The sequence below is a fragment of the Parus major genome, chromosome 2 (genome assembly GCF_001522545.3).
Source record: "Parus major isolate Abel chromosome 2, Parus_major1.1, whole genome shotgun sequence".
NCBI lineage: Eukaryota > Metazoa > Chordata > Aves > Passeriformes > Paridae > Parus > Parus major.
Genome location: NC_031769.1, coordinates 5,080,460 through 5,107,481, shown reverse-complemented (window position 1 = coordinate 5,107,481; position 27,022 = coordinate 5,080,460). Strand labels below are relative to the sequence as shown.

The 27,022-nt window shown below is 42.0% G+C and overlaps 1 protein-coding gene across 4 annotated transcripts in view; it reads right to left on the bottom strand.

Annotated features, from left to right (window-relative positions):
* The window catches only part of LOC107200857 (sodium channel protein type 5 subunit alpha-like), a 213,502-nt gene that overhangs the window by 67,108 nt on the left and 119,372 nt on the right, over positions 1-27,022 (bottom strand). For all 4 annotated transcript variants that reach the window (XM_033520158.1, XM_033520151.1, XM_033520153.1 and 1 more), the window contains one exon: positions 5,797-6,264. In XM_033520158.1, the coding sequence (XP_033376049.1) occupies positions 5,797-6,264 (468 nt within the window). The remainder of the gene's footprint in view (positions 1-5,796; positions 6,265-27,022) is intronic.

Sequence of the window (27,022 nt, the reverse complement as noted above, 5' to 3'; positions counted from 1 at the left end):
GCAGCTCTCTGCAGTTTAAGGATTCCTGGAGCCAGGGGTGAGCCAGAAGCGAGAGAATGGGCCCAGACTGGCTGTGGGGGGCACTGGGAGCTGGGCAGGGAGCTCAGAAGGTCGGTGTTCCCGGGGTGTGCGTGCCTGGAGCCGAGCTGGGTCGGCAGAGGAGCGCTGGGTCCCGGCAGCAGGCAGCCAGCACTTTCCCTATGACCCAATTAGCCACTCCATCGGAACAAATCAATAATGGCATTTCCTGGAGACAAGCAGGCAAGTGCTGCTGGCTCGGCATGGCACTGCAAGGGAAGGCACAAAGGTGTGATCTCTGTGGAAAACTGGCTTCCACACCGCGTTCTGTCACTGCAGAGGGGCTGAGTGTGACATGTGGCCACGGGCCACAGAGCCACTGGCCACTGCAGAATGGGCTTTCTCCTCAGGGCCTTGCTGGCTGGCCATAAATGAGAGGTTTGAGTAAGGCAACACATGTGGTAACTCAGCTTAAGGAAGGGCAGAAAGACCTAACAACCCTGCTGGACTGACTCAAATGACAAGGAAAGGGTAGAGCCATTTCTTTAGGTGGTACCACCAAAATTTTCTGCCTGTAGGAACTCAGAGATGAACAAAAGGATCCAGACAGTGAACCCAAAAACCTGAACCTCACTGAGACTGTGGTAATAGGTGCAAGATAGAGTTAACTGTAAGTGTAGGATGTAACACTTTAGGGGCTGATTTAGGACATCCAAAATGACTCATCTGGAGCCTCCTTTCGGTCCATTTATCACAGGATTCCTCTGAACAAAAAAGTGATGTCACTGTGAAAAGGGCATACACTGGTCTGGGTTTCAGCTGTGGGCCACTTGAAAGGGAAGAAAACTAAAACAGAAATTTTTGAAGATAAAAGCTTTGCACTTAGATATCTAATGTAAATGGTACAAACACCTCTGATGTCTGAAACCTTCATTGTAGCTGAATTGCAGGTTGTATAATACATTGCATTAGCTGGACTGGACTGTATCTACTTAATTGTCCTATCACCTTGCTGTTCCCATAATCTATTTCTTACTTCTGCAGGGGACTGAAAGGTGGTACCACATATGAAAAGATGGTCATAAAGCAATTACAAAACACTCTGTGAAGGCTCAAGATGATAACTTCTGCATTTTAACCACCGAGGAAGCAAAAATGAGAACCCAAAAGAACCTTGAGAAGATGCAGCCTGTACATTACTGTGGCTGCTGCTGAGCTTTTGGGACAACCCATATTTTACATGTCAAAGACAGGGAAAAAATAGATAGACAGCTAGTCTTTTTCTCATTATGAGACTAAAATCATTAAATCCTTAAGAGGCTAAGATCATTAAATCCTTAAGAAGTCTTGTGGACTGAGAGGGAGAGAATTCCCCAGGACTATGAACAGGCCAAGGAGAAGGGGTTAGTTAAACACACAAAATAAATGCTGCAGTGACCAGCAGCAACACACATATTACACAGCAGTGACAAATTAATGTAGCTCAAGGTGGTTCTTTTTCAGCTTCACTCCTCATTTCTTGTGCCTGACTTGCATTGTTCTGCTTTTCTTTTGGATCCTTTCACTGCTGGATGTGTGGGCTACGGGTACGTGTCCCCTGGCCCTCCCAGCTAGCAGAGCATCTCACTTGCATCTCAGTAATCAAAGGAGGTTTGGGAGCCATCAGGTGGGCTCACTCCTCCAAAACCCTCTCAATGACAGTGCCACAAATTGGTCGCCTTCAGGAAGACGGCTGCTGCCAGTGCAAGCTTTGATAATAGAAATGGCAGCTGAAATTTAAACTTAGACATTTCTATTACTCAGAGGAAAATGTGCAGTCACAGAAGGTTTTCTCATCATCTGAAATTTCAAGCTGCCATGTGTAATGCTCTGGGGCCCATTTCTCATAGCCACAATGGCTTATTTTAGAGTAGTTTTGTGACTTTCTGGGAAGAGCCCGGCATTGGTACAGGAGCTGTAAGCTGAAACGATCCTCACCCTAAAACACCCATTGGGATCAATAACTTTGTGCTTCTGCCCAAGATCAGCATCCCTTCAACCTCTCTCTTTTAGACTGGGCAAGTCAGACTGATGGAAGCACAGGATATCTGGTCTGGGATCTTCAACTGACAGAGAAAATGTAAAAGGTGTATAGAAATTGTGTAGGTTTACTAGCTGTGCACTGCAGAGGCATTCATCCACATTATCCCTTTTTATGCATCTCCTGTCACCTCCTCTTCCACGCTCTTGCACCAAAACCCACATGCAGGAGGAGGAAGATACGTTCTGGCAATGCTGCCAAAGGGCTGCTCAATTCCAGGTCAGCCAACAACTTTAAAGGGAATCAGGGTACATTGTCTTCTCCTGAGAAGTAATTGTACATACAAATTCCCTTTGTACATACTAAAATATTGAAATATGTAAAAATATGGATTGTAATTAGGGGAGAGTTGGAATAGATTTGAATGTTTAGCATACCCTTGGTATTTCTTGTTTGGTTTCTGTGATGCCCTCTGCACAAAATGATACTTCACCCTAATTGTGCCCTCTCAGTGCAATCACGTAAATTTTGCTCTTGTTCATGTTGTTCTTCCTTTGGGAGCTCTAATCTGGTTATCCTGGACATCCTGGAGGGGAGGAGGTAAGGACACCCATGGAGTTGGGGCTTGCAGGATTAAAGCTTCTGGCAGTGAGTGAGGAAGTTTATTCCCCACAGTCCCACAGGGATGTCCTTGGTCAAAGGGTCAGCCCACTGTAATTCCCCACAACTCAATATCCAGGGAATTGGGATTTCATATCAGCCTTCAGATACAATAATTTCTTCTGCAGTAACCCACATGTTGGTCAAGAGAATTTTTCTCTGAGTCCAGAGATCATACATCTTTGGAATGGGCACCAGTAAAAATGATAGATCTTTGAATTTGTTGGCATTTGCTTTCTCATGGCTCTGCTCCTTTTGGAGATATTTACAGCTGTGCAAATTTATTAGGGTTTTGCAGAAAAGCAAATGCAAAGCTCATCACACAATTATCATTTCGGCTGTTAAGCTTCTTCCTATTTTTGTTTATATATTATGTCAATGTATTTTGAGTTTTTGAGTTGGAAAGGCCTTGTACACACACATTTTCCCCTCTAGGAATTTGTTAAAATTGCTTTCTGGGTATATGAACTCGCTGCTTGTTTGGACCTTTTCAGCAGTAGACCCCTCAGACCTACAGATAAAAACTGCAAACCATTGATCAGTGCTCTGCACAGGGGAACAGCAGTGACCTGCAGCAGCTGTTTGTCCAAGCCTGGAAAGCACTAGTGACAAAGCTAATTAATTCATTTCTCAACTCCATGCCTTCTGTTTAATGCACATGCCAGCAGTAAACCACATTATTTCACTGCAATCCAAATATCTCCCGGTAATGCGACAATGTTCCTCCAATGTTTGCTGAGAATTTCATTAAAAGATGCAGTGGGAAAGCATATCTTGATTTGCTTCTCCTACTGGGTTTTGTTTCCCCCTATTTTGCTTCACTCTGAATCCCCAATGTTTCTATTACATGTGATGACGTTTCAATATTATTGAAACTATCATGAGTTTTCTTAATATTTCCAAATCAGCTTTTATTCATAATATTGTTTCAGTGAAATGCCTGGTTTTTTTACATCAGCTCTTTCTCTTATGACTCTAATAGTTCTTAATAAAGCTCTAATTCCACATTTACAGCATAAAATGATGGTAACCTGTTTCTTCCACTGATTTACCCACCAGCACATAGTGCAGCTGAACAGATACCTGCATTTCTACACTTAAGACAAAAATCCCAAGCCCTCCATGGCCTATGCTGGGATTTATCTTGTAATTGTGAATGTTACTATTTATCTTGAGAGGGGGATGATAAAGTGGTGCAACACACACCCATGAGCATGCACAGGCACACACTTCCAGACCTCATGGACACTCAAGTGCAAAGTTTCAACAAGCTTTTGCTTTCAGTGTGAAGGAAAAAAAAAAATCTGAGAGTGTTTGAGATTGTTACTATCTGTTAGACATAGCAGAAAAGTGTGAGCATCTTTAAAGACCAAAAAAAAAATTAAAAAAGAAAAAAATCACCAACCCCAAAATTCCATAATTAAACGTATTTATACACTATTATCCACATATACACTAGGCAATATTTACAGATCACCTGATACTAACAAACAATTCTGGTTTGAGCCTTACTTTTCTTTCCAGTGGCTGGTACAGGACCATGTTTTGGATTCAGAATGAGAATAGATGTTCAGTATATAAACTGGGGGAAAAGTTGTCCAGGAGCCACTGCTTGGGAACTGCCTGGTCATTGATCAGCAAGAGGTGAGCAAATGCCTTGAGCATCACTTGTTTTGCATATTTTAGTTCCACTATTATTATTATTATTATTATTATTATTATATCTTTATTTTCTTTCCTATTAAACTCTCTTTATCTCAATTAATAAAATTTACTTATTTTTTTCCAATCTTCTTCTTCATCTACTGCATTCCTATTTCACTTTTTGAATGTTCTCTGCTTGTTGGTTCAAATACAACCAGGGAATAGAGAAGGACTTCAAAGAGAAAAACTAGATATTATTCACACTACCCACACTGATCCACAGATGATTTCAATAAAATAGTCCCTAAACAGACACAAAAAAACCCCACCCTAAAAGTGTTCACCAAAAATTGCAGACTTGTCATTTTGTTACCTGGTTTTCTATTTGGACAGTGGAGCTTGGTGATTTTTTGACCTCTTGCTGTTCCACTCCCCAGTGAGATGATCATTGTGAAAGTCTTTTTGGTGATGCACTGACACTGAAGAGATTTCCCCAACACAGCACCAGAAATTAACATTTAGCAGCTGATTTGTACCCAATCCCTGACACAGAGTCCTTCCTTAGAAATTTTTTACGACAGTCCTTCCTTCTCTAACAACTATTTTGTTTTCAGACTTTCAAACTTCTCAACCACGACATTGAGGATCCCCCCTGACGGCTGGATCTGAAGCAGGAGCTTTGATCCAGTGCCTGCTGAACTCCATTGGTTTCATCCAGCGACAGAAGGTGCTGGATCAAGGCTGAAGGGTCTGGAAAACATTAGCCAGATATGGTGTGTGGAGCCAAGAGATAAAGCTGGTAGAAAAGGGAGAGGGGGAGAAGGAGAGAAAGAAAAGCATTCCCCTGAAGATGTTTCTTCATTTCACACAACACTTCAAACTGCACAGGATTTTTCAGCCTTTACTACTGAGTGCTCTGGAAAGAAAAATAAAATCTGCCATTTCACACCAAAGAGCAGGAGAATAACTGTTTCTCTTGTCAGAATACAAATGATAACACATCTTCCCTCTTTCTCTGGTGCCTCATCATATCATCCTCTGTCTTATTGTATTTTAAAGAGAGCTACCTGGTCCTCAATTCTTGTCACACAAGCAAACCAAGACAGTGCACATTTTGAGGAAAATCCTCCACTAACCTAAGATTTGTTCTGTAGCATTCCCATGATTCAGCTGAAAGGGAAAAGAACCAGTCTGTGTGTGAGAAAGGATTTAGTTGCTCTGGTTAGAAGAGTTAATCTAGAAAAATGAAAAGAATACAAAGAAAGGAAATTCCTCTTGTTGGAAACTGAATTTTGCTCTTGGATATGCATCTGTAACTTCTTCTGAAGTTAGCAGAATATCAAAGGCAGGATTAGGCCTTAGGACATTTGCATCACTAGACATGGATCCAGTCCAAGGGTGGTAACAAAGGGCATCTTAATAAGCTGAAATTAAGAAACATTTTCGTTGCCTACCTGCTCCATTTCTGTAAAGGTGCTCTGCTCCTCATCCTCCTCCTCGATATCCGACTCTCCCACAGCAATAGGAACACAAATGGACAGGTCAGGATTGGTCATAAAATCATCATCTGTAATTGCTGGGTGTTTCTCTCCATTTTTATTCACTCCATCCTCAGCACGGTTCTCCTTGTGGTTCTCCATGTCTTTGCCCAGCTCGGCGGTGGTGTGGCTGTTCACGCAGTTGTTGAGGGCTCCTGGGTTCTGGGCTGCGAGTTTCATCATCGCCTTCTTCTCAGCCGTGGTCTTGGGGTGCCGGAGGACGTTGCAGCAGAAGTTCCACGCGGCTTTTTTGGCGTACTGAAGGCCCCTGTTGATGCGGGCGAACGCGAGCTGCAGGTTGTTCATCTCCCCGTCCTCGTCTGGGGCTGAGAGGTTGTCGGCGCTGAAGGAGCTCAGCAGCAAGGCAAGGAACAGGTTGAGCACCTGAAACGAGTCAAGTTCAAAGGAAATTGGTGAACTTTAAATGTGGAAGGTACGTGTTCGGTCCTGGAAACAGGAGGGTCTGAGTTTCATCTCATCGGTTGCACCGTAACACCATCATGGAAATCCCTCTAATTACAGGTGGTTTCAGCAGGAAAAGGAGTCTGCAGGCATTTACAAACACATTGACCTCAGGTGCAGAAGTTTAGCATGGATAATAACACACTCCGACGTTCCCTTCCCCCATCCCCACCTCCAGCACCCCAAAACATGAAGAATAAAATGTAAAGCTCAGGAACAGAGTACAAAAAAACCCAGAAAGCTCTGGGAAGACCCCACTGTGGCCTTTCAGTGCTTAAACAGGGTCTCTAGGAAAGATGGGGATGAACTTTTTAGTAGGATTGTTGTAATAGGACAAGGGGAAAGGGCTTTAAAATAAAAGAGGGGAGTCTCAGACTAGATTTAGGGAAGAAATTTTTGAAGATGAGGATGAAGATGAGGTTCCCATCACTGGGAACATTCAAAGTCAGGCTGGATGGAGCTCTGAACAACCTGATCTAGTTAAAAATGTCCCTGCTCACTGCAGGGGTTTGGACTAGGTGCCCTTTAAAGGTCCCTTCCAACCCAAATACTTCTGTGATTCTATGACAATGATGTACATAGGCAAGGCACTTCAACCAAATTGTACATTTTGAAACATTTCTAAACATTTGTATGCATTTTCACAGACAGTCTTGTTTTAAATATCCTCTGGGCCATGAGGGAAATCTATTGTGACTGTGAATAAACACCTCAGAGGTCATATAGCTTCAAAAACTTTTCCCTCCAGGCTAAAACAAGCCATCACAACCAGATTACTGTGGCCAAATCTAAGCAGGACTCACTCCCGAAGCAGGCTTGGTCCTGAAAATGCTGTTCCTAGTCAGGGAAAAAACTATTTGAAGATTTTCACAGGTCTACAAAAAGATCCAAACTGAACTTGAGATTCTGAGTTACCTTCCTCTTTTTCTTGCCACTTCAGAGCTCTCTACTTTTGCTGGCAGTGATCAGCAAGATTAGACACAACTAGGCATTTAAGTGGCATATTTGATGGTTTAAACCTCTTTTTAGACCCCTGCCCCAAATAAATACAATTATATCCAATAAATAAAACCAGCTTCTTCTCAAAGGCCATCCCCAGTAATATATCTCACAGGCTGGTCACCAGTTGCTGTATATTGAACATTACATCTGCTCCTGGTCTGAGAAGAAATAAATTACAGCTTTTGTGCTGGATTTATCAGGTCAAAATGTTCACACTGGAGGTGGATGCTTGGGATGACAGGAACAGGGCAAAGGTGACTCAAACCAATATCAGCTAAAATATATTTACCCCAAAACAAACCAGTCCCAAATTGCCTGATATCAGCTCAACTGCTGCCTGTACCAGGTGGGTGGGTGCCAGCTCTGGGTATTGCCAAGGAGAGGTCAGTGCTGCAGCACTCCTGCCATTTACAGCAATAAAATGGACTTTGTGCAGGTATTTTCTCTGTGATCTCTTAATGCTACCAGAAATACCTGTAAGCCCCCTGATTTCTCTCCTTCTGACAGTACTTTAAGTTGATAACACTGCTGGACCAACATAAACAGCATAAAAAGTACTTCTATTTAACTGGGCCTTACCAAAGAGCCACAATCTTTTGCTATCATCCCCTTACCCTGTTCTCTCTTATTTCAAATATTCAGAATATATGGGATAGAATTCTGAAAACCTGGTCCTAATCACTCTGATGACACTGTGTTTGAAGTGCCCTGCCAGTGCTGTTTTGTAAAGTACCCTTTGCAATCACTGTGATTAAAAACAAAAGCTGTTGGTAGCACAACAGATGCCCCTGTCCATTATGAACCACTGAATTAAACCATTGCTGCCCTGAGCACTGCCCTGCTCTAAGGTAAAGTGAGATTAAAGCCAATTGTTTCTTAGCTGGTCCACCACTCTGACAGCTTGTGTGGGTCTTCTCACCGCTGTGGTGGCCTGGTGGGAATCAATCTTTCCTTTCAAATCCCCTTGCAGCTATTGCAAGTGATGCTGTCTGAAACTAGAGCAGGGGACATGCAGCCAAGCAGGTGGGAGCCCATCAGGGAAGGAGGCTCTGGTAGATCCCCTTTAGCCATTTTCAATTCCTTTGACAGCAGGATGAGGTCTCAAAGATAACGACATTGCTACAAGTGTCCTGAAAATAAGCACGTGTGTATATGAGAGGAAGCAGCTGGAGGAAGGGAGGGGATAAAGGAACTCAGAATAAAAATCTTCTGGACTCTACAGGTACAATTAAATTACCTTAACAGAGGCATCTGCTGATGTTGGAGGGTGTCTGAGATACCTGCACCAGACCTACAAAAGGTCTGTGTCCTCCCAAAGCTCCAGCTGCCATCCAACCAGGGCATCCCAGTGTCCTGCAGGAGGAGACAGACTCACCAAATTTAGGGGACTGAATTGCTAATCGAGGATGGCAGTGGCCTCCAGCCTCAGACACCAAACCCTGAGGGTCTAATGGTGCATCTAAGCCTCATTTCAATCAGACATTCATCTGGTGGACAACAGAGGGTGACCAAGCACAGGTGACCATGCCAGGGCTGCGTGCACCTGCCAATATGTCTAGTGCCATCTGACCCTTCCATGCCTGAGTCATCCTCGGGGAATTGACCACAAGGACACGCTGTTACAGGAGATCTGTGTCCAGCTGGAGACCAGGAGGGACACCTTGCAGCACCCCCAGTGGTCCTCAGGCAAAACTGAGCCAAGCCCTAGACCTCTGCAGAGTAGTGGTAGCTCAGACATCTCCATACATGAATATCTCCAGGTATGCACAGGAATTTCATTATCTGAAGCTGAATTTCATCCTGCACTTAACTCTGCTGCTCACAAAAGCTTTGAAACACCTTGTTTCACTTTAGTGTATTTATTTCAGACATATATACATTAGATCTAGATACACCTGCAGGTGCATGTAATAGGTGGCAGCATCCTTAGTGTTGTTATTTACCATGGATTATTAAAGCAATCTTATTTGCTTCCTAGAAATGCAGCTGACATTTTGCACAAAGAGCTATTTGCGCTTCATGCCTTTAGCCAAAAATAAATCTCAAATATCATTCCCTGCTTCCTTTATGAGCAGGTAACCTCAGAGTTGCATTGCTGGGCATTCAAACAGAATGAACTGCTGAATAAGCACTTTATGTTTACTTATTCCTACATTTCACTGTACACTGCATTTTCCAGAAAAATACATGCCTAACCCATGACACACCACCTTTCCTGTGAGAGGTTACTAATGATACCCAGTGCTCCTGGCTGCTAACACAGTGCTTTCAGTTTGAGTAAAAGCAAACTAAAGATTACCTCAGTTTTCAAAAGCCGTGGCAGATTTGTACGTCCATACGGATCCCCTTAAAAAGAAATCTGCTTTCCAGTGACACTGAGCAGCCAGACTGTGAAAGCAGGTCGCTTTATTGGTCTTTGAGGTTGGGAATCAAATGACAGATGCACTCAAAGAACCCCAAATTCTTTTAGTATAATTATGTTAAGCTTTTAGCCTAATGACAATCCAGCATGCTTTCGTCGACCTTCGCACTTTTAATGCCTTTTCCAGAGCTCGTGACTCTGGCAGTGCCAGTATAAGGCACAAGTGATCAGATTAATCCAGCCTTCTGTCAGGTGCCTCCCTGAGGTGCTTAAGCTGGAGTTTTCCCAGGATGTCTGTAGACAATGGAGACAGTCTGGCATCCCAGGGGATGCTGAGGAGCTGAGCAGTACAACCGAAAACTAAGCAAGCTTGGCTTTTGTGTCTCAGAGCTGGATTAAAGGTAGATGCAGGTCAAATAAACCACACAGAATCACAGACTATCTCAAGCTGGAAGGACCCATGGAATCATCAAGTCCAGCTCCCTGCAGGACTATCTAAAATTAATCATATGACTAACAACATTATTCACTGTCACACCCAGCAGCTGGCCAGGCAGCCCATCTTGGTGACAGTCCCACTCCAGGACAGCAGTGACCTGCCTTTACAGCCAGACCCCTTCCCCAGGGTCGAGGGCAGCTCAGGCTGTTTCAGCCCCACCCTGAGCAGCAGCACACAGGTAACAGGTCAGGCACAGTGCCAAGAGCCAAGTGCTGCACCAGTTCTGTGGTGGCAGCAGCTGAAGAGCACAGAAGCCTGGAGCTGTGAGGCTGATTCCAAGCTCCCCATCCATGGGGAGAAACAGGCTGCTGGAAGCACCCACCCTCCCCAAAAAGCTCTAGGTGGGGATTGCTGGTGGAGGCTGGCAGATACTTCTGCTGCTGTGGAAAGGCTGTGGTCTAATATCTGGGCTCCATTGTGTCTTTTTGTGTCAACACAGAGCAAAATCAGACAATTTCAATTCAGATGACACCGTCTCATCAAATCCTGTTTGAAGATGTATCTGCAAGCGCTACTGCTGAAGCCAGAATACTTTTGGAATAAAAGCACGAGACTACATCTTCCTTTCCCTTCCATCTTTTTATTTACCTTGATTTGGCAAAAGTGTAGAAATATAAATCTTTATGTATTTAACCTTCCATCTGTCATTCAGTCAGACAATGTGCAGGCCTCCTGAGCTCTGAATTGACTCAGCTCTGCATTCACTGCCCTGGACCCTCACTGGTGTGAGGGGATTTGACACCTTTCTTCCCTGTGGAAGAGAAATCTCCTAGGAGCCAGCCAAGCAGGTTTTACTGTAACAACAGGGTACAGAGTGGAAAATACCCCCATCAGTGAAATCTACCACGAAAAAGCAAGCTATTAATCCAAACTGTAACCCTATGGCAGATCATTGTCACTTCTGTCACTCAGCTGCATAGGAAAGGCCAGACAGTTCATGTGAAGTACCTGCCAGGATTGCCAGCTACTCATTTAATGCATTTTTTTTTTATTGTGGATAAAACAGGGTTCATACACCTGGAGTGCTTGGTAGATACAGAACAGGAAGAAGCTCTTCAGGCATTCTTTGACCAGTGAAAATATCTGATTTTCTTCCTTCCTGTTCATGGATGGCAGTGGACATCTGCACTGGTCTTTGGCTAGCACAGATGGGAAAGATGCAGTTTGTTCTTTAGAGGCATTCTAGCAAGCCTAACAAAATAGGTACCAATTATTATATTTTGTTTACTGTAGCAAAATCCACTAAGCTGCAAAGAGAAATTGCTCAGAAAGGGGCTTTCATTGTACTAGGTGTTATATCTAAGTTTAAGAATGAGATCTGCAGTAATAGGTCAGTAATGTAGTCAGTCTCTCTGGAGGATTGTTTCTTTCCTTGGAAGTGTATTTTCCAATCCATTGTACGTTTTCATCCTAGGGCAAAGTCTAAGAGAGAGTATTCCTGCAAAAAGCAATTTACATGATCAGTTATTTTCTATATTCCCTTTCCTATTCTTTCAGCTATTTGTGCTTGGATAAGAAGCTTATATCCTCCCAGCCCAGTTTCTCTTTATCCTGCAGTCAATCTCATAATCCCATTCTTCTGATATCTTAGTTTCTTGCTGTCAAAATGATCATGATAGCACAAGATTGGCAAGAGGTCCCTGTGGCCTGGGGCAAGTGAGGGTGAGCACAGGTTGGAGCATCGTCGATCTCCTTCATTTTTCTTTCTAGAACAGCTAGGAAAGCACATGGAAATGGGGATACAAATTTCCTGCCTTGCAGCCTCACCACTGCCCAAGTGGAACGTGTTTGAACCCGCAAGCAGGACAGCAGCTGCAGATGGGAGGGTTGTGGGGCACTGTAGTACCACTGTAATACCAATTCTTCCAACAGGAATTTTTTTCTCATCAAATCTGTATTAATCTCTTAGATGAAATAACTGGTTTGTCTGTTTAAATATAAGAAAATGAATTTTAATAAGAACTGCACAGCAAATACAGTCTATTTCCTAAGTAAAATCTCTGAATTACTTCATGACAGTAATGAGAGCGGATGTTCTCCTTAGGAAAGAATAAAAAATTAAGTAATATGGTAAGAATAATTATTTCATATGCAAAAAGTGGCTGCAATTTCAGCGATTTCATGTGAATGATTTCTATTTACTCAGAAAAAGGGGAGAAAATGGCTTAATTTCACCTCTGGCTTATGAAGAATAAGTAGGGAGGCTGATACAGCTTTAGCCATCTTCAGGCAGACTCTAAGAACGGGGTGAGTTGAGTTTGTTCCCCTACCCTGAATGTTTTTGTGGTATTTACAATAAAGCTGAGGGTTTTACTGGCTATTCTCCTCTCCAGGTATTGAACTTTATGTTTCCCTGCAGTTTTGGTGTCTCTGGTGCAGCTGTTTGAGCAGTGCAGGGCAGAGAAGTGATGCAGCTGTGCTCACCTGTGTTTGATGGGTTGGGAATGATCACCCAATTTCTCACTTCAGAGTTTAAAGGGGTATCTGTAATTAATGGGGCAGATTCCTCAATCTTGTTCTCATCACTTTACAGAGGAAGGACCAATCTCTAGGCTCTACCTCTCCTCCTCCCCAGCCCTGCAGCACCCCAGAAGCTGGGAGAGCAAAGTGCCTGTGTCCCTGTCACTTGAAACACAGTCCTGGAAACATAAATCTGAGACAGCCCGTGACACTTCTTACCACAGTCTGCTGGGTGCCTCATGTTGCCAGGACTTTTTCATTTGTTATCCACCTACGTGCATATAACTGTGCAGACAAATTGTACCACTCCAAATCTGGTCAAGAACTATTGAACTTAGGTTTCTTTTGTAGCTGATGACTTTCAGGGTTATTTTTTTCTAAGTGTGTCCCTTAGAAGCATTAGAAGATGAGTCTTTGGAAAGTGTTTTCTGATCTGAAATTCTAAGTCTCCAAGTGTTGTATGTGAGGAGGGAGAGACGGTGAGTGGAGTCAGATAAATTCTTTCCACTACTGGAGCCGTGGCATAAAAACAAACATGTTCCTGCAGGTTTTTCATCAGATATCAAAACAACATTAATTCACCAGAGTAGTGAGGGCTCCATCAGAGCTGCTGTGGACTTCTCAAACCACTGTCTAGACAGACAAAACGTGCTGTGAGACAAGTCCAGTTGATAACTTCTCGCAGCAAAACCAGCTGTGTTTGTGATGTTAAAGGCTCAACGTACCACAAAAAACATTAGGGAAACTATGGAAAGTTTATTGTTTGCAAACAAAGAGACAATTACCCTTCTGCTAAGTCAACAAAAGTGTTAGGCTGTCCTACTGAGGAGGATGTCAGGACAATCAGAGAGCAAGACAGACTGCACAGTGTGGGACTGACTGAAGACACTGGAGAGTCTTTGCTATTGCTGCTCCCTGCAAGGAGGGATGATCAGTGAGAAACACCTGCATTATTCCTGCAATATTTTCACTGGCTTCAGGCAAAGAAACAACTGCTCTACCAATTATTATACAATGGTTAGAGACAAGAAAAAACCCTCTAATTTTGAATGCTTAAGCTCTGCATTTTTTACCTGAAGATCACGCCAAGCCTAACCCTAGGGGCCTCACATGAAGGACACTTCCCAGTCCAGGCAGAGTGGGATTCCTGGAGTCATCCTTTTAAATTCAGATCCTACACCTCCACAGAGAGGGGGACACCCAGCTGTGACCAAGGACTGTGCTAAGTTTTGTCCTCAGTCATCTCAAGGCCATCATGTCCCTTGGGCAGTCAGGACAGGAGATCAAGAGATAATTCTCATTCACACATGGCAGAAAACAGCTGGGGAAAGGTAAGCCACAGAGAACCAAAAGGATAAAAAACCCCACATGGAAACAGAGTAAAATTGAAAGAAAACCAGTGGTAACATGCACAGTAAGTAATGGCTCCCTGTGGCCAATATATTACACCAAAGAAAAATTAGCATGAGGGTAGGCCCAGAGACTTGAAAATTAAATCAGAGAGTCAAGAAATAACTAATATTATCTTTTCTCCATTTTTTTTTTTCTATTTCAGGAGAACATGGTTTCGTTTAAAAATCTTACTTTCTAATCCATTTCCCAGGTTTAATATTATAATTTGTGCTCCATCACAAAATCTCACTTTCCTATTAAGTGAAATGTGAAAAGGATACCTCCACAGTGGATTTAGGAGGTTTAAGGAGGTTCTGATTTTGTACATTTTGCAAGTGCAGGTTTCTGGGAGGGCAGAACAAAGTGACAGGGCTGCCTGCCAGCCAGGAGGCCTTCTTTCAGAAAATCTCCAAAATAGATTTCTGCCAGTAATTTTGCACAGTATGAAATCTCCTGCCTTCACAGATCATGGCTGGGCTTGTGGCTTTCACAGACCTCTGTTGGAGAATCCCCATGACTCAGAAGAGGGACAAACCCCCACATTTCATTAAAGAAATGGGTTGATTTAGCAGCAGTGGTGCCAGTTACATCTCCAAAATGAAAGCCATGCCCTGCAAGGCAGGAGGTGCTGACACACACACACCTCACTGCTGTCCTAAAAAGTGACCCATTTCATCTGCCAGCCCCTGCTCCTGGCTCCCACAGCGATCTCAGTGGTCAGCCCATCCCCTTGGGTCTCTGGCTCAGCTGTAGCTAAGCCTGCACATTTCATGCTTCCTAAATTCCCAGGGAGATATCCATGGGAAAGAAGGGAAGGAGGTGGATGTCCTTATCCTAAAGGATAAAGCTGGCTCTGAGCTGTGCTTTTCAGAGAAAACTTACTAGAAACACAAGTAAAGCACTCCAAGATTGGCTACCAATGCCCTTCAATCCAAATCTGTGTTCCACCACATGATCAATGCAAACTCCTCTTTCTAGGCAAGATGACCTCATCTCTGACTTGTTTCTTGTATCAGAAAATACAAAGGCATTTTGCTGATGTAGAAATTTGAAAACTCTTTTATTAATTGTATCTTGGGTAGAAATCTTAGCAACAGGGGTTACTAAAAATTTTTAGTGCAAGATGGGTAAGCAAAGGAGAAATTTGATGGTGTCAGCTGTCCTTAAGAACATTTCTATGGGTTTATTCTCACTGCCAGTCTGCTAGAGAGAATGCAGGAACTGAGAACTTGGCAGCTTGGCCCTTTTATGATCTAAAAATTGCTTCTCAGTAGTAAACAAAGACCAGCCAAGGCCTGTTCCCCATCCCTGAGGGCCAGCAGCTGACTTCTCTTCCCCCAGGCAGGATGGTTTTGTGGCTGCTCTCCCAGCCAGGGCACTGAATGTCCAGTTCCCTGAATGCCCAGGCAGCAGATGGGATGGGGTGGCCAGGGAATGTGCTAACCAAGATGGGAGGGATATATATATATATCATAATGTTTGTTTTCTTGCCTCAGTTTCTAGAGAAAGTCTGTGTTCTTCACAGAAGAGATTCTTCAGCAAGCACTTTGCACTTTCTGAATCTCCCAGAAAAAGAGTGGAATAACATCCAAATGTGGGAGACAAGAGAACTGCAGGAGGGGGGAAGGGACATGGAAGTCCTCCTGGAAGAAACACCTGTACAAAAGAGTTTGTAACACAAGGAGCAGGAGAGTGCTCTTAGTTGTGCAATTTCAATGAATGAGTCTGTGTGATGGGGGCCAGAAAGAGAAGGGAAATTGTGGTGGGGAGGAGGCTGAAAACAGAGGAAAAAGGGCATAAACTGCAAGTAGAGCTCCATGAAAACCTTCCATCCCCAAAGATTTTGAAATTTTCCATGAAAATTTAGCATGGAAAATACAAAGTATATTTCAATCCAAATGCTCAGGTCAGTTGGAGTGTACCCTTTTCATGAGAAAATATGACTATGACCTACAGATGGCAAAGCTTGATCAAACATAAAACTCCTTTTTGCATTGAATTAATTACAAGAATTTCAAATGGCTTCAGGACAGCATCTTGGAACTTGCTTGTATATTGGGAAGGGTGAAGTTAAGATACACAGTGAGATGGAGCTCCAAGAAGATGTCGTGGAAAGCAAAAATGCAAAGCAATGTGGAAACAGGAGGAGGTTTGCACTAAGGAAGATTACAGCAGAGATGTGAGGCAATGTGAAAAAGGGAATTATAATCACTTCTCCTGTGGTGATAGGCTGAGAGAGTTAAGGGACTTCAGCCTGGAGAAGAGAAGGCTCTGGCAAGAGTTTAGAGCATCTTCCAGTGCCTAAAGGGGTTAAAGAGAGCTGGAGAGGGACTTTGGACAAGGAGATGGAGTGGTAGGACAAAGGATAATGGCTTTAAACTGAAAAAGGAGAGATTTAGATCAGATACAAAAAAGAAATTTTACACTGTGAGGGTGGTTTGGCACAGGAAGAGGTTTCCCAGAGTAATTGTGACTCTTCCATCCCTAGAATAATTCAAGGCCAGGTTGGAAGGGCCTTGGAGCAACCTGGTCTAGTGAAGGTGTCCCTGCCCATGGGAGAGGGGTTGGAATGAGATGATCTTTAAGGTCCCTTCCAACATAAACCACTCTTTGATTCTAGGACAATGAAGGCCAGAACTGATCAAAATGGAAGAAAATACATTTTAGGTAGAAAATAATTAAAGGCATGGCGGATTTGGTTCATATTCAATTAGAACTGATTTAAATAAGATTCAGGCTAAGGATGACCCAAACAAAATAGGAACAAAACAAAAAAAATAACACATGAATCTGGAATCAAGGAAATAGAACAAAATGAACTTAAATAGCAGCAAAGAAATAAAAATTGTAAGAGAGATGAAAAATCAATAGGTTTGATTCTTGTATTTCCTTTGCATTGTTTGCAGTAATATAAAATTGATGGAGTAGATCTGTATCTGTTGGAGATTCTCCTCAGTAAGTGTGGGTTAGTGGGTTTATTGAATTTAGAGAGGTTTAACAAGGTAACACACAGACAAGTGGGATTTCAGGAAGAGGAAGAAATGTGGAATGGTAGCAGGAGACGAAAGGCAGGACCCCTTTGACTGCAGGAATTTCTTACTGTTTAATAAGACCCCAAAAAGCAGGAAATTGGGTGTCTGATCTGTGTATTACACTTATTTTCCAAATGCATTATTCATCATTTTTCCTTGGGAAGCCATAGACTGTATTGCCACATATGTGCTGAGTGGAGAAATCCAGATATGAATGTTCACTGTACATGGAAAAGATAAATTCCACTGTCTCATAAGTATCGTACACCTGCTAAGAAGGTTAAGTCTGTCATGACTCACTGGTTGTTTCACATATTCTTTTTAACAAGGTATTTCTAGAGGCAACTGTCAGACTGAACAGCTCCCTGATTAGTTCTGGTGAAGAAAAATAATATTTGTACCAGTTTGGTTTTTTATAAACAAAAGTATAAGATGTTTAGGAGTAGTGAATAATGTATTAATTTTGTACCACCTGGTCTGTTTTAGCATGAAAACCTTGCCTTTCCCTCAGCACATGTTAGGAATAATTCTGTTGTCATTACCCTTTCAATGACATCCAGACAACTCGCACTGTGACATTAATAAAAAGAGACACATTTAGTTGTACCTATCTTTGCACACTCTTGCCCAATTAAATTTGACTCAGTGCCTTCTAGATTTTTAATAACTACCCAGCTATTTGTCAGCTATTAGCAAGAACTTAACTACTGACAAACCCCTACTAACACTATTAATAAAGGACATATGTAGTACAAAAAAATGGGCATGTTTACCCTACTGATGCCTACTACATCAACAGGGTTGCAGTTTTAAAAATAATAACTTAGCTCCCTTTCAACCCCATGGAATACAACCACATCTCAGCAGAGAATCCACTAGAACCTTCACAAATAAAATATGTATGAGAACATAAAACATACATATGGTGTATCTTATTAAAAATATTTCATCAGTAGTTCATATAATGGAGTCAATGCTTAAACAATAGTTTTAGATAAATACCTCTGATTTGGAAACACAATTGGAACAAAAGGCATGAGGACAGTTTCCAAGGGGTTTGGTCTATTGAATTAATGTATTACCATTCTTCTTATTTCCAAGACACCTCACACCCATAAAGGTTAATGGGAGATAGTTTTGTATTCCTTTATATAAATGCCTATGGAAGAACACTAGCATTGTTAACAGATTTTATTTCTCTCTGATATATCCCAGTGACTCATTTATAGATCAAGAAGCAATATTTATAATTCTACCGATGAAAATCTGCACCAAATGCCAAAATCTGTCACAGTCCATTAATGAATCTTCTTTGGATTATTGCTTTGGGGATTCCTTATGTCACAAATACATTAAAAAAAAAAAAAAAAAGCCTTAGACCACTTTTTGTTTTCTGCCTCCTTTGACCTGCATCAGAAGCAAAAACTCACTCCTCTTCTGCATTCCAGCTTCTACTAGGATTTGACCTAGCTGTATTTTCAAATATCAACCTTTCTGTGGATGAATATTGCAGGGAAAAAATTGGCAGATTTTAGTATATATTCAACATGAACATCGTGTAATACCTTGCAAACACACTTGCCCCCTAACACAAGATGCAAGCTCATGTTTAGTCACCAAGTGCCAAGACTCAACTCTTCAGAAGAAACTAGTGAGCCTGTAGCAGGATACAGGCTCTTATAAATCTGAAGTGACAGAAAGAAGCAGATTACTTTTTAGAAGTAGATTTTGAAAGCAGTCACTCCTCCCATCTATTTTCAGGTGCATTTCCCTCACATATCTTGAGTGAAGCAGCCCTAAACCTCCCAGATTTGAATAGACTCCACTCAATCTACCATAGAATGGCATTTTTTGAAACCCAGCAGTCTTTGATGGCTCATCATAAATACTGCAAGGTTAATTTCCCCAGATGTTTTAGAACCAGCATCTGGTGTTACACATGGGGGCAGGATAGATCTACCCAATAAAATAAATTATAGGTATTTATGTGGATACTGGTAAATCATACTGCTTTTAAAGCCTGGAGTGTCAGGCAAAATCTTTGCATTTAAAGTAACCCACAAGAGGATGGAGGCTTTCCATCTCTTCTAGGAGCCATCAGAGGCAACTGGACTGATTGATGGTTGCTGTCAGGATTTATTTTTTTTAAGCATCAGATGATGCCATCTGTTTCTGGTGGACATTTCTTTAACCCTGAGGATGTTTAATAGTAAAGTAGATATAGTCAGATGTTTGCCCAAAAGCATTGACTACCTGAGTGCTCTGCTTCCCAGGCACTTCTCAAGAAGGGATGGATAATGGGGAATACAAATAGCTACAATTGCTTTGGGACACACGGAGTGTTCAGGCAGCTGGCATGGAAATTTTGAAGGGAGAAGCTGGGAAATGTGCTGGGGTTTATCTGCCTCCCTCTGAGGTTTGAGCTCTCTGGTATCACGCCAAATGTAGTGTAAGAACAAATGAGTAGAAGGAGGAAGGACGGTGACATGCTGACAGTTGTTCTGACACCACTTTCTTTGTGTCCCCAGCTGAGCTGATTCACGGATTCTGGGCTGTTCTCCTGCTGAGCCGCAAGTGACGCGGGAAAGGGAACTCGCCTCCCTTACATAAGTGTCCAAGCTGATGAGACAGACTCAAATGACACTTCCACTTCTCACTAATGACCCCTTGGGCTCCCTGGCGTCTTCTAGACCCTCAGACTCTCCAGCCCTTGTTGCCAGTATTTCCCAGCTCTCATTATGGCTCCTGCAGCTTTCTGATCAATCCTCCTCCTCCCCGGTGCCCCACGCGCCCTTGGCTCGCCGCTTTGCAGATTCTGTCTGTCCTGACGGTGACTGCTCCTGACATGCCTATTCTTGCCTGTTTATCTGCTGGCCCTCTCAGCTGATGTAACCAAAACACAAATGCAGATTTCCAGAATGTTGGGAGCTGCTGAAAGAGCAGATGAGGTGAACAGCAGCATCCAGGACATGAGCATTGGGGTGCAGACAGAGGGGAGGGAAGGGAGTGTTCATGTCAGGCTTGGGACAACCTGAACCCTCCTCAAATCTCCTATGGCTTCCCTGCTCATTGCAAAAAGCTGTTTTTCCACAGGTTACACACAGGTGCATCTTATCCTCACTTCCTTCCATTGTGCAAGAAGTGGAGCCAATGGACCCCAAGGAGAGTATGTGCATAGAGGTAGAAGTACAACATGTAAAGCCTGAGGACACTGCAGACCTCTATTGTGGTTTGAAAATTAAAAATACAACCCTAAATGTTGTAATTTGGGCTGTCATACCTTCTTCCCAAATGTGCTTTAATTTCCAGCAAGCAGATCTAACCCATTTGGATTTTCAATTAGAAGGTACACAATATTTTAAAATTCCACTTCATTTATATTAATTATTAGATGCAATATAAATACTACATTTTCCTCCAAGGAGATTAACCTTTATTCACACAGTGGATGTTTTCAGTGGCCCCCATGAGTAAGTCATGTTTGTTATTAAATGCAAAAAATAATTACTTGATTCAGGGCAGCAAGTCTTGCTGGAACCTTTGAGTTAAGCATTTCTCTAGGGATAGACAGTAAGAACCACAAAAATGGGGCTTTGATATTCTAGATTTGTACATAATTTTAAAAGAAAATAAGGAGACAGCTGGAAAAGTGCTATCCTATATTACTGGATTTCCATTTTCACTAATTTATTGACAAAGATAATCTGAATTAAAGAGGCCTTGTACTTTTTTGGGGTAAAACAACCCTTCATCACCCTTTAAAAAGTTTTATAGTCGTGAAATAACCTGGTTTAATGCTTTCTGTCTTTTAAAAGTGTGGGGTTTTGATGTATCTTCCCTCAGTGACAGCCCTATCATGTCAGGCAGAAATACAAATCTCCATCTGAAGACCAACTTTGACCATCCTAATATGCTTTGGTTGTCTGAGCTCTTGAAATGTAAAATTGTAATCCACTTTTACCCAGGCCTGTAAGATGCTATTTTGCTATTGCTTCTGGTTTTACCACCAGGGATAATGATCATTTTCTGTACCCATTTCATTTAAACAAAGAGAAAATCTGACATTACCATAAGCCTCTTTCAAGCCCAGTCGTGATCTGCTGAGAAATTTGCAGTGATGGAGAAGCATCAGCATTGAATGAGACAGGACTTTATGGACACTCTTACACTAATAAATTAAATGTGCTCAGGGATATTTTCTGGCTCAGAGGGCAGATGCAAAAGACCATCTAGATCCACATTATTAAACTTCTTCATACTCTGCACTGGCCACAATATTCCATCTGGGATAGATCTGTGCAGCTCCCATGCAGCAGCTGATGGATCCCTACAGGGTGGGCTACCAGTTCTCCTCCACAAGTGGCCACATGGACTCACTCTCATGTTCCACAATTAGAGATCATGGTGCTCAATTAATGACACTCAGTAATTAATTTTAGAAAAGGGTTTATACAGAAGCAAAGCTCCCATGTTGAAGACGATGCAAATATCAGCCCTGGCTCACACATTTACACACTACACCTTTCAGCTGCCTCTTTTTGTGGTTTTTGATCTGTTTTCTTGACTCTAAACATTGAACGAAAGGCAAATTTAGCAAACAAACAAACAAAAAATATAGTATTAGATAGACATATGGGACCAAGTGACATCTTATATTGCTTAAGGTTTGTTATTTAGGAAAGGGATTCAGGGCAGGGAATAGCTGCGAATTTCTTCTCATAGATTAAGTTTCACATAAAGCTATAGTCATTTCTATTCCCCATCCAAACGATCCTCCCAATCCCAAATCTCTCCCTTGCACATGTGTCAGACCAGGATCCATGCTAAATGACCCTTCATCTTTCTTGCCTTTCTCCTCCTGGGCCATTATTCCCATCCAGGTTGCATTGGTGGTGCTCAGGACAATGTTCTCATGGTCGGGAGGGAGACTCTTGTAAAAGAAGAGGATGAAGTGGAAGCACAAAGAAGTTCTGCATTGCTCCCATTCATAGAATCATCTCCTGCTTTGGGTTAGAAGGGACCTTAAAAATCACCTCTTTTCAACCCCTCTGCCATGGACCTTCCACTAGACCAGGTTGCTCAAAACTCTGTAACTTGATTTTTCTTTCTTGCCAGGCTGCAGAACTGTGCGTCTGTCAGAACAGCTCTGGTAACACATTTTATCAACAGACTTTGTCTGTTCAACAGGGAAATGTGGTGAATGACTCGTAATGAGGTTCTGTTGGTGTCTGACCAGTTTGAGAATCCACTGACTTTAACCTGATGGAGGTTTAGTGGGACTTTCCCAGAACACCTCTCCTAGGATCTGTCCTTCCTACGTGGACTCGTAGGAAAGGCTTGTAGGCAGGCACAAACCTCTTCCACCAAAGAATGTGACATTTCCGTATTTCTGCCTCTCATGGGCCAAATTGTAACATAAAAAACATCCATAAAGGCTTCCTGAGATGTGGAAGCAAAATAGAAAGAGAGGTTTCAGGCACATTTGACTTTCTCAGAGAAAAATTTCCAGTGAGTTTATCCAAAGAGGTCAATTCAAATCTCATCCAAACCCTGCTGAGCAGCTCTGCTGACAGGCACTGAAACTACCATAGGAAAACACAGGACCAGAAGGTCCTCTTGGGTCGACATATCAAGCCATGTGGGGATTTCTACAGCTGATTTTGCTTCCTAGGACATCAGGGACAGGAAGGTAGTTTTAGGGGCTATTTAGTCCAATAAATTTAGATTTTTTGGGTGGTAAGATATTATATGACTTCACAGACTCCATTAGACTGATCTGACTATAAAGGCACCTCCATGTAGTTATTTCAGATGTCGATGTTCACAGTGACTGATACATATACTCTCTAACATTTTCTGTTGGTAAGCTACTGGATCATAACATAAATATTTAAACAGGGCTGAGTGCATGACCTTACACTTTGTATTTCATAATTCCATGCATCATGCATTAATTCAATAATGGTTATGCAATCCTGCCTACAGGATAGTGTGATACCCTAGAAACTGGTGGTGCTTTCTACCTTTGTGTTCTCAGAAAATGTCATCAATATTTTCCTGAGGGAATAAAAAACAAGCTAGGACTGATCCTAAAGGAGGAATTCCATTCTTATACTTTGCTTTTAGGAAAAATTCTTAAGGTACCACTTTGCTGGTTACAGACCCTACAAGTTTACATGCTTGTGACTCCAGTAATGCAAGATCCACCAGGGAAATGCAGCAGTGATTTTCCAGCTTGTGTTGGATTGGGGAATAGGGGTGGATGTGCCATGGAAGCACTGGGATGTGTGGATGGGACAGAGGTGAGAAAACAGCAGCCCAGAGCTCAGCCCTGAGGGCCAGTTAATGCACTGCAGCTCTGTGGATTTTACACTCAGAGATGCTTTTTTGGGTTGTACACATCCCAGCTGGAGCAGGAGCAGAGTCTGTGAGTGCATTTCTGTGCCACATCAGGCTGTCCTTCCCTTGGTGGCACTTCAGAGATGCTGGCAGGAACCACACTTCATCCTGGTGGCCACCAGAGGGTAAGAGTGGCTTGGCCAGCATACATCATGCACACCCAGCAAGGTTGGGAGGTTGTTCTGCCTGTGACACTGTTCTGTGTCCAGTTCTGGCCCCTCCGATCAAGAAGGATGTTGAGATGTTGGAGTGTGTCCAGAGGAGGCAACAAGGCTGGTGAGGGGCTGGGAACACAAACCCTGTGAGGAACCACTGAGGGAGCTGGGGGTGTTTTAGCCTGGAGGAAAGGAGACTCAGGGGTGACCTCATCACTCTCCACAGCTCCCTGAAAGGAGGTTGCAGTCAGGTAGGGGTCGGTCTCTTTCACCAGACAGCAACTGAGAGAACGAGAGGACACGATCTTAAGCTATGCCAAGAGAAATTTAGGTTGGAGGTTAAGAAAAAGTTCTTCACGGAAAGAATGATAAAATACTGGAATGGTCTGCCTGGAGAGCTGATGGAGACACCATCCATCCCTGGATGTGTTTAAAAAAAGATTGGATGTGGCACTCAGTGCCATGGTTTAGATATTAGAGCATGGGTTGGACTTGATGATCTTGAAGATCTCTTCCAAGCTAGTAATTCTGTGATTCTGTGTGATTCTGTGATGGAAGTGTCACTTTTATTCATGCACATTCTTAGCACCCAGCACAGACAACTGTACCCTGAGAAGTGTCACATTGACTCTCACACCAGCTGACCCACCAGAGCAGGGGGCACCAGGACCTGCCTGGTGACCTTAACTCTCCTACATCATCATAATCGTTCCTTTCTTAGTGATTTTCCTTGTTCTCCTCAGTAACAAAAATATACATTAAAAATACGTTAAGCCCTTTTGAAAAATTAACAAAAAGCATAATTATTCACTTGGCTATTTCAGAAGGTCTCTCTTACAAATGAGGAAGAAATTCTTATGATCTGTCTGGTTAGGCTTTACCTTCTAAAGAAGCCTCAATTACTCTAAAACACCACCTGGCAATAGCAGCACAGCTTTATTGTGCAAGAGGCACTTACACAGCACATAGTTTTCCAGCTATATTGTAAAGTTTAGTTCCTTGAAGATGATTCACTCCTCAGCTGACCAGCCTTAAATATAGTTTTGTGTGGCATTGCACACAAATTGTCCAAGACATTTTCAGGATATATGAATACAACCCAAAGACTAAGGATATACTAAAATTCCTTTCAACAACTGGACTGCTCTATAACATGATGTTGCCCAGGGCACTTACTAAATTTCCTGGCTTTTCTTCCACCATTCCTTTGAATTTATGTTAGTGAGGCTAGATAAGACCTGCAAAGTGAATCACTGAACATACCACAGGATTGCAGCAGTTGTAACAATTTCAACACTAGTTTACAGACTTTACAGGAGTTCAAGAGCAAGTTTTCTCCATTATCCTCAGCTTTCTAGTTGGGAAAGTGACCACAGACATCACCATAAGGCAGATGTGACAGACAAAAGTATTTCATTTAGATGCATGTATAGAAATGCTACACCAAGATTTTCTCCATGCCTCCAGATACTGTGGAAATATTTAGACTTTAATAAGTTACAACCTCAGGATAATATTCTTTATCAGAACTGACTCTTGAAACTCAGGGGAGAAAAAAAGATCTCAGCAAGTTAAAAGAGAGATTTTGCTGGCACAGATGGCAAAGAAGTTACAAGTGAAAGTTTTTGCACAGGAGTATTTTTATTTGAAAGGGCTCATGGTACTTTTTAGCTACCAGAACTTTAGGGTCTGATGATTTATGCAAGTAAGTGAGTTGGTGAATTAAATCCAGTCTTATGGAAGAAAGCAACAATTTTTGCTGATGCCAGAGATGTAGGATGACCTCCTTTCTACCTTCTAATCAACATCATGAAGTTTCCATGTTGGTACTGGATGAGTCTCATGATTCAAAATCTGTTGTTCTTTTCACCACCTTCATCACCTATAAATAACTTCCTCTTTCTTTTCCTACGAGTGACCCAAACACAAGAATCATTCCTCTTTATCAGTCTTTGCCACATCCTTACAGAACTGTTGGCTGAAAAGAGGAAAGCTAGCAATTTTTTCTTTCAGCTGACCAATAACTTCAGCTTATCCATGCTGACAGAGTTTTTCAATATCTGGTTTTACATCTGGGACAGTTTTTTTGAGTACTGAAGGTTAAATACTTAGATAATGTAAATGCAGTCTCTGCTGAGCCAGATTTCATATTTAACAGAACTTATGTACACTGATGAGTGTTAATATCTAAGGGTATCAGATGTTGCTAATTCACATCTTTTAATAATCCATGAATATTTCAAATGTTAACATTTTCCCCAGAATTTAACACATATTACTTCCAGCTTTCATCATCATACAGGGAACACATTGCTTAGTGGCAGGGGTAGATTAACTTTCCAGATCTCAGGCTAAAATCTCCTAAATGATATAATAAATAATGTTTTTTTTTTCCTAAAGAAAGCAATATTTTGCCCCAACTCTTCTAATCAAATTTAATTCTAAGGAAAATTTATAGAAATGTTAAGCCATAGAAAAAAAGTAAATAATTTTTCACTTTCTGAGTAATCATAGTTTAATCTTTTGACTTTTGTTAAAAAAAATCCCTAAAAAATATTCCTTGCTCTTGCAATCAACATTTTCAGTATGAAAATAACCGTAAAAATTTAAATTAATGTAAACAAAGCAACACACTTTGCTTTTTTACAAGCTCTTTCAAGAACTTTTCTACCCCAGCAGCTGAGAACCAAAACGCTGGGTACTTAAAAACAAAACAACCACTAAAAGCAATCAGTAGCAAAACCCAACATTTTTTTTTTTTTTACAGCAGCATCTACTATTAAACAACTCCCTACATAAACAGTAAGGCCATTAGAGCCACAATGTCAAAGATGCTCTCTAAGCTGAACAGGCAAAACATTTCCACAATGACTGAAAGCCAGCAAAGCGCTCCTTAAGATGTCAACAGGGAAATATAATTCAGTCTTAATAGGTTCAGAGCTTATGTAAGCCATGTTTATGGGATAGTCTATTAAAAAACCAGCAAGAGAGCCAGTGACATTACTGTAAACAAAACCTGCAGCCTCATAAAGCATGCAGGCTAAAGACGTTCAAAACTCCACTCAAAGACACTGTGCTGTGGTAAGGTTGGTGTGTTCTTGGCCAGAAGTGAAAGGAAATATAAATATGTCCCAAAACAGGGATAGTTGAGGTGATACTCACACCTGTGCACCAGAAAAGAGATCAGGAATGCCTTTAGACCCATGAATGGCCTAAGAAATAAAATCATTGTGATCAACCCATGTGCCTTTTGGTCTAGTAAAACATCTGCTCTGAAGAAACCCAGCAAGTCCTCATTCCCAACAAGAAATGCAACTTTTCATTTGGGATAAGAGCAAATTTCTCCTGGTGACAACTCAGTTCACTGAATTAAAATTGT